Below are 8,926 nucleotides of genomic sequence, written 5' to 3' on the forward strand. Positions count from 1 at the left end.
CATTCGATGAAGATCATGTAATTTTTATAATTGGTTTCTATTTTTTTACAAGAAACCATCTACCAACCACGAAGTGGATTTTTCCTATGCAGTGACTAAGTCGACATTTCTTTTTATTTTTGTCGATGCAATTTTGGTGTATCGTATATACCAGCCAGTATTGGTTTTCTCCATCAATTTTACGGAAGATGTTAAATTGGCATTTTAAGAAATTTTAGTCAATTTTTTTTCCGTAGTTTGACGATAATCGTCTAAACAAACCTTTACCAATCATGGTTTTATTTTTCTACTAATAAACCATTGGTTTCCATTTCTTACGGAAACCATGGATTCCCTAACAACGAAAATGACCTTTTTATTTTCTTAAAAAGAATCATATAAGCCAGTTGATTTGGTTTTTCCCTATCGATCCTAAAGGGATATATAAAGTACCGTTATTATGATATTAACAATTCCAAACACCAAGTGGAATTGCTAAGGGATATTGAGCATCCTTTTTCCTCATGGTAAATCTCCAAAATTTTAAATAGTTCCACTTGTAGTTGGAATTGGACACTAAAGATCAAAGGGTGCGCACACGACTTGTTGGCATATCTCATTAGTCTTTGTAATGACTATATTGATCTTAGAATTAATTTATTTTGATGAAATAAAGTGTCCATAATTTCATTCTTAGGCGAATTGATATCTCGTCGGCCTTATAGATCACTGGAGATTTTGTTGCATATTTTATATGTTTTTTTGCTATAACCAATAAAATTCATGGTTCAATTAAATTTGTATATCAAGAAGACTACAAATTTATTTTTATTGAAGGACTTAATTATTTTACTTTTTTGGCTTTTAAAGTCGTTATCTACGGTCCAACTGATATTTTTAAAATCCAAAAATTAATATGAATATATGACTTTGATTTAATCAGATAATACTCCACGAAACTTATTTTCGTATATGAGATGTCAATATTTTCCGCCAGAATCAGGAGGAGACTTATGCTATTAGAAATTGGCATTAATTCACCTAAAAGTTATATTTTTTCTCTCCCGTCATGATCAAATCGAAAAAGGCTGCAATTAATAGGCGTGAAATTATCTCATTTAGCTTTTCCATAAGCTAATGTCGTTTGGAAAGGTAAATCCAATCACATATAGCAACAAGTAGCATTTTAGAATGAGCCACAGATAGTGCTTTAATTGAGTCTATCAAAAAAAAGGTCCACATTCTTATAGTTCATATCTCCTCACTGGAAGATGGGGAGATTATCATGCCCGATGGCGCTAGTACCGGTAATTCTGTAAAAAAAAAATCAAGATACACATACACTTGAGAAATGTCGGATCGTTGTTAATTAATATTGTCGAATATTCGTTTACAGTAGCTACTGAAATAATAAATGATGGTGGTTGTTAACTCATATGCAGAGGAATATCGACATACGTGATTGGTTGGCATACAATCCAATTAGGTTGGATTAACTTCTCAGTTAACGCAGGATCCAAGACTTAACACCTTAAAATTGCCAAACCTATTACTTACTGGTTGGTGTAGTCATAATGTGTTGTATGAGAAATATGTTCATTGTAGAAATGATTTGAGGGTTTTATTTTTTATCAGACCCAATGATTGGTTCAATAAATTTTTGTTCTCCATGTATGATGCTTTTGGCGTGGTAGTCCTTGAAGGACTTGCATTGCATTGTCACAAGAAATGTGGTTGGAAACATATTTAGGCAGCCACCTGATTTGATTATGTTAAGTCGAACAATCTTGTATGTGTTTTTAGAAATTTGGTACAAAACCAAAAATTTGGATTAATTATTTGATGATATCAGCTTTATAGGTCTCTTGAGGAGTCCTTAAAAACATAAAAATCCACGCTTTAGCAACATAAGTTTTATTTTCTTTCCTTTCTTAAATCTGCAGTTAGAATTATGCTAGGATAAACTCGTCTTTAAGATAGACTAGAGTTAATATTTTGATGCTTTTTAAAAAAAAAACTCATATAGTTGGGTTACCATCGATAAATACGTCCAAAGTTGTACTTTTTTCCCTTCGTTATCAGGTTTTGTCCCACGTGGTTTTCCTGACAAGGTTTTGACGAGGCAACATCTCATTAACGTTTAATTTTCGTTCAAAAATATTGATATTTGTGCTCTTTTTCCTTCGTCCAAATTTTTTCCCATTGGGCTTTATTGGAAAGGTTTCAGTGAGGCAAATTAATTCAACATGGTGGTCATCCAAGGGGGAGTCGTATGAAATTTCGATTATTTGGTGGATTCCCACCATTAAGTAGGTCATTTTGTTTTCCCAAGTCAACATAAAAACCCTTAGAAATTTGGATGTCATTATGATCCACATAATGCATGACCACAAGTACAAATTTATTCACTTCTGGTACTGTATCTACATCTTGGCCCTTTTGTTGAAGAGACTACATCAACTACTTCTGTAAAGCATCTCCGAGAAGCTAGCAATCCAAGACACAAGTCCTCAATATATTTAAAGAAGCATGAAGACTCGAGAACACTACCATTAGAAGACTAACACAAAAGAAGACTTCATCAACTGGTAAATTTCTCACGAAAACATTGCTATCTCCAGCATTCAAGAATTTCGTTTGCCGAAATTGGGAAATCTCAACTCGAAGATTTGCAAGCCAAGATTGAACTGAATTACTTATCAGGGGGAGCATCATAGTAAAAGGTATTTTACTGGACTATCACGTTGTATTCTTTTTTCTTCGTCAAGGTTTTGTCCCACTGGGTTTTCCTTGTCAAGGTTTTAATGAGGCAACATATGCATGTCCAGCTCCGTTCTAAGTTTACTCACAATTGTACTCTTTTCCCTTCGATCAGGTTTTGTCCCTTTGGAGTTTCCTGACAAGGTTTTAACGAAGCAATTAGCTTAGACACAATGTCATCAGGGGGAGCGTTATAAACGTGTAATTATGTTAAGAATCTAGGGTAAATCTCGTTTATTATTAGGATGCCCTTGTGTCTAGCCGTATATATAGAGGATCTAATATTTTTCTATCGTATTGATGAATAGAATTTCTCCCTTCTTCTTTTTACCGCTTTGTGTCTTTCCTTCTTTATTTTCTAATTTAGCCCTACCGCTTTGTGTCTTTCCTTCTCTATTTTCTAGTTTAGCCTACCGTAGTGCAAGTTGTGTGAGGCTTGACAGGCCGGCGTAAAAACTATGTTATACATTTATAAAATAATCTCTAGCCTACCTGGTACTTGCTACTGGAAAAACGGCTTTGGTTTAGACAATTTTTGAGAAAGACCCGAGGACGAGGAAAACATTCAGTGAATTTCATTCTTGATTCCTCTCAATGTTGCTGCAATAAAAATTTAGACAGGGTCTAAGCACACCATGTGACAGCATCAATTCTGGAAAAATAAAAAATGAGGGTCGTCAAAAATGAGGGACGCCCCAAAGCGACTCTTTGGCCGCTTATGCGACCGGCCCTTGCAAAAATTAACCAGGACATATAAAGGCAAACAACAAAACCAATTGGCAGGTGACTCTCTCTGTACAACAGAAGTTGCTCCAATACTACTATTTATTTTATCCTTAAAGTCTTTGTGTTTCCTCGTCTATTCGCTTCTGAAAATCAGTGACCATCCGAGGCAGGCCTTCATTCAGTGAAATTTTTGGCTCCCAATTCAGCAGTTCCTTTGCTTTGGTAATGTCTGGTTTCCTCATGTGTGGATCGTCAGCAGTGTTTGGTTTAAACTCCACTGTCGCACTAGAATCAATTGTTTGTTTCACCACCTATACAGAAGTTGCCAGATGTGTTATTTTAACTTATTTATAGTAAAGAGGACAAAAGAAACACAGGTTGGAAAACTGAAGCGTATACAGGCTTCCTATGGAATTCAGTAGAACAACAGACCTCAGCAAGCTCTAACATAGTGAACTCTCCTGGGTTGCCCAGGTTGAAAGGTCCGACATGATCCCCTTCCATTAGGGCTACCAGTCCATCCACCTGTCTCACATTTTACATGTTAGACTCTTCGATGAACAAGTCAAATTTCCACACTAAAAGCTGAAAAGTTCACACATACATGTGTAGCTAAAAAGTGTGACGGAAAAAAATTCTGTTCTTTTGCCTATGCCAATCATGTGTAGCTAACTTTTGCCTATGCCAATCATGTGTAGCTAAAAATTGATTAGGACCTTTTGTTTGAACAGACCCTTGCCAAGAAGATAAGTATGGACCTAAGCTTCGACATAATTGATATTTTAAACCATTAGGCAATGCTTGCTTTGATAAACTAAATATATTACGAGTCAAACTAAAGCTCAGGTAAATGCATAAATAGTACTCGGGAGGCCTTCCAACTTTATGGACCACCAACACAGTGGATTAGCAAAAGAAGTAAAATGTCATCTTGTAATCATATCTTTGTCAGAGAACTATGGTCAAATGACGAAACTCATACAACTGTTTTCTTGTTCAAGGCTACCCCAGCTAAAAGCCTATAAAAATTAACAAATGCACGGGCATAAACAGAAATGTTAGATAGTGTTAAACATATTCACAACTTAACGTTCCTGGCTTACTCGGCAGGGTCAGCATCATATCAAATTCTCCAACTTGATGACATTTATTCTAACCTATAATTGTGAAGCATCAGTTCATTCATTGTCAGGCTTGTGATCTCATTACACTGATAGATCAAATAAGCCGTCTGTGCCCTTAACATCGCACATCTTCATGAAATCTGCATCAAGTCCCACCAAGTATACAACCTCTGTCTCTTACACTTCTCCTACACTTCCAGCCAATCCCACATGCCGATTATCTCATCACTGATTAATTTACAGGATCTTTATCTTGACGATCAACATCAAACCTTGTTATCATCATGTGACCCTAAATCCGACATACCTAATATATACAATTTGAGCGCACATACCCCAGTTTTTGTGATAGAAGTCACATATACAATTTGAGCGCACATACCCACACCATAACCATAAAGGCTGTATAAAATATAAGTACTCTAAGCTAACTGATTACATATGTGCCAACACATGCAACCACTATCAGAATTAGCTATAAGTGATACTCTAGAAACAGGTGTTGCTTGCCTCCAGAAACCAAACAAGTGGACTTAGAAGTCCCAAATAGAAAGGCAATTGCAAGATTGACTTACCAAATCAGCAACATATTGGAAGCTTCGTGTTTGCTTTCCATCACCATAGACTGTTAGCGGTTGCTTACGGAGCGCCTGCAAACGGGGTCATAATAGAGAGACAATGTTGTAAAAAGATCTCCTTGAAATTTCTGATTTAAAGGTCTTCAGTGCAATGAACCCAAAAGGGATTAAGCGAGAGCAAAACCTGAGCAACGAAATTGCTAACAACACGTCCATCATCAATGCACATACGAGGTCCATATGTATTGAAAATGCGGGCAATGCGCACCTGAAAACAGCATGTCCTCGTATTACTTTTGTACATCATTTATGTAGCTACAAACATCCATACTGTGTATAATAGTGAAAATTGGCGCAGAAATTCGATAACCACAAGGAAACACACTGAAATTCATCAATACAATCAAATAACCCATAATGTGTACCTCAACACCTGCTCCTCTATGATAATCCATTGCTAAAGTTTCAGCTGTTCGTTTGCCTTCATCGTAACAACTCCTCACACCTTCACAAAACCAAATACGCTGAAACTTAACAAGAAAGTCGATAAACAAAACGAAAAATACAGCTTAGCAGCAGCTCACCAATTGGATTCACATTTCCCCAGTAAGTCTCCTTCTGAGGGTGCTCTAGTGGATCACCATAAACCTCACTAGTACTTGTTAAAAGAAACCTTGCACCAATTCTCTTAGCCAAACCCAACATATTCAAAGTTCCCATAACATTTGTCTTGTAATTATCAGTTAAGGAATCAAAACATGCTAAATTTTAAGCAAACCCATTTAATTTAATCAAAACCACTGAAATCATAAGAAAAAGATAACAAAAAATAGAAGGATATGATAGTTTTGATTGGATTGAACTTGTAATGAACAGGTGAAGCAGGACAAGCTAAATGATAAATCTGATCCACTTCTAACAAAATTGGTTCAACCACATCATGTCTTATCAATTCAAATCTTGGATTCCCAAAATGATGCATCACGTTTTCTTTCCTACCAGTAAAGAAATTATCAATGACAATTACACTATCACCTCTTCCTAATAGTTTATCCACTAGATGACTTCCCACAAATCCAGCTCCACCCGTCACAACAATCCTCAATCTCTTCCCTGGTATCGAAATCGGAACTCTCTCGACCTTACCTGACCTATAATTTCCCATTCCAGCATTCACGTCTCCTCCACTGAATCCTCCACCACTAGAACTATATCCACCGTTTCCAACACCAGTGCCAAAACCACCACTAAACGCAGGATTAACGTCACCACCGCCACTGTATTGATCGGAAATTTCGTCGCGATTAGCAATGTGAGGAACGAATGTGCGAGTAAAATGAGATTCAGATGGAGAAAGTTTAGTGAGAGTAGGTTGCAGGATAAAAAAGGAAGAAGCAATTAAAATACCAACGAGAACAAATAAGAGTCTCTGTTCTTTCAAAAGGTAAGATAAAGATCTAGGTAAGGTTCTTGAATTCTTTAGGGTTTTGTTTGAATACGGTGATGTAACATGAGATGATGATCCTTGATTTTCTTCATCTCTTCTGTGATTCAAACTTGATTGTTTATGTAGTTGCTTCATTATTCAATAATTAAATTAGATTATAAAAAATGGGGTTCAGATTTCTAAAATTTGAAATTGATGATGATGAGATTTGAATGAGTTCATGGAGGAGATTTGAGACTGAAGATGATGATTTGCTTGGTATCTGAAAATGAGATCGCGAAGGAGAGGAGGTACACACCAGGAGTTGAGTAACAATCGTCAAGACAAGAGAAAGGAACTGACACGTGGGTACTGTCTATTTTTATATGGCAAGGAAAAAACAGAGAGTATAACTAAGGCGTGAGACCGACTTATATTTACTACACGTGTCTTCAACAATGACACTACACGGTCAAACTTTAAAACTTCAAGATTGCCAAGATTGTTCGTTTAATCGTCGTCAATCATGATCACAATTCACATTTCTTAATACTCCTCCGTTTCAAAGTAATAAAAAGGTTTGTGTGTAGAAAGGTTTGTGAATCATGATCACAATTCACATTTCTTAATACTGCCCCGTTTCAAAATAATAGAAAGGTTTGTGTGTAAATTATTTTGAACCTGCCTATTATTTTGAAACGAGGACAGTAACTTTTATGTATGGTGCTCATGATTATGTAGAAAATAAAAATCAATATTTCATGGATGTGCATAGATCTTTTGATCTCCCCTAGGTCCTGTTTGGTGATTTGAATTTCACTATGTGAGATTCAAAAACTCTTAGTCATTCTAGACATGCTCATCATGCTAGTTATATAAGAAACAATGTTCAACAATTAGGACTTATTGATTTGAGTTATATGCGTTCTGACACCACTTGGTCTAATCATCGATCAGGTATTGATCATGTTTCCTCTAGATTTGATAGAGCTCTTGTTAACACTCAACGGATTAATCGTTATGATGATGCTTATTTGCAACATCTTGTTCACATTGCATCTGACAATAATCATATTCTTTTGCATTCCGTCCCTAGTTCAATTAAACACTTCCCCCTTTAAGTTATATAAACGTTGGTTGAGATTTCCTTGTTGTATCGACACCATCAACCAAAGCTGGAATCATAATTTCTTGGGTTCTCCTTCTTGTCAATTTTCTAGTAAGTTAAAGTACACTAGAACTACAACAATAGAAAAGGCTGAATTTTGGTAATATTGAAGCTACTATTCACAACATAGAGACTCAACTTTAGAACTGCTATGCCAATAATCTCACTTCAAATAATCCTGAGGTTCGACAGTTAAGTACTTTCTTTACAGAATTGGCTTTCAATTCAAAAGAAATATTTTATGCAACAAGCGGGTGATAAATTTTTAGAAGCAGACAGAAACACATCTTATTTTCATTTCTTAGCCAAATTTAATAAGAGAAGATCTAATATACAAGCTATTCAAGGGCCTCTTGGTATCTGGTATGATTCTAGAGCTGATACTGAAGATGTTTTCCTCTCTCATTTTAATAGTATTACAACTACTTCTCACCCTATTCTTCATCAAGATATTTTACATCTTTTTCAACCTTGTATTTCAGAAGATGAGAACTTGAGTCTTACTCGTCTTCCTGATGCTCAAGATATTAAAGATATTGTTTTTAGCATAAGACCTTGGGATTCTCCAGGAAATGATGGATTTCTAGCAGATTTTTACTAGCAACATTGGGACACAATCAATACTGAGGTAATCTCAGTGATTCATCATTTTTTTAACAATAAACATATGCTCAAAGCACTCAACCACACTTATCAAGTCCTTATACCTAAAGTTCAATATCCTTAAACCCTAGCGGACTATAGACCGATCAGTCTTTGTAAAGTTATATATAAGATCATTTCGAAATTTTAACTAATTGTTTAAAGCATCTTCTGTCTAAAATCATCTTTCCAACTCAAACTGCGTATGTTGCTGGTAGACATATTCATGATAATGTCATCATTGCACATGAGTTGTTGCATATTATGAAGATGAAAAAGAAAAAAAAAACTATTGTTGGCATGAAATTAGATATGTCGAAGGCTTTCGACATGGTAGCATGGTAGTTTTTACTATCTATTTTTCGTCAGTTGGGTTTCCATTCTGACTGGAATGATCTAATTGAGCAGTGTATTTCAACAACAAATATTTCTTTAGTGATTAATGGAGTTCCAAGTGCTATCTTTTCTCCCACTCGAGGAATTCGTCAAGGTGACCCACTGTCACCTTAATTGTTTCTTTTTG

The 8,926-nt window shown here is 35.7% G+C and overlaps 1 protein-coding gene across 1 annotated transcript; it reads right to left on the minus strand.

The window, feature by feature from the left end:
* Positions 1-3,292: 3,292 nt before the first annotated feature.
* On the minus strand, positions 3,293-6,942 carry LOC113310183 (UDP-glucuronic acid decarboxylase 1-like). Its single transcript, XM_026558772.1, has 7 exons — positions 6,009-6,942; positions 5,752-5,899; positions 5,593-5,672; positions 5,352-5,435; positions 5,165-5,239; positions 3,898-3,990; positions 3,293-3,776 (listed from the first exon to the last, which is right to left on the minus strand). The coding sequence occupies exons 1-7, from the start codon at positions 6,747-6,749 to the stop codon at positions 3,576-3,578; spliced, it is 1,422 nt and encodes a 473-aa protein (XP_026414557.1). The 5' UTR covers positions 6,750-6,942; the 3' UTR covers positions 3,293-3,575.
* Positions 6,943-8,926: the final 1,984 nt, after the last annotated feature.

This window comes from Papaver somniferum, chromosome 9 (assembly GCF_003573695.1).
Source record: "Papaver somniferum cultivar HN1 chromosome 9, ASM357369v1, whole genome shotgun sequence".
Lineage (NCBI taxonomy): Eukaryota > Viridiplantae > Streptophyta > Magnoliopsida > Ranunculales > Papaveraceae > Papaver > Papaver somniferum.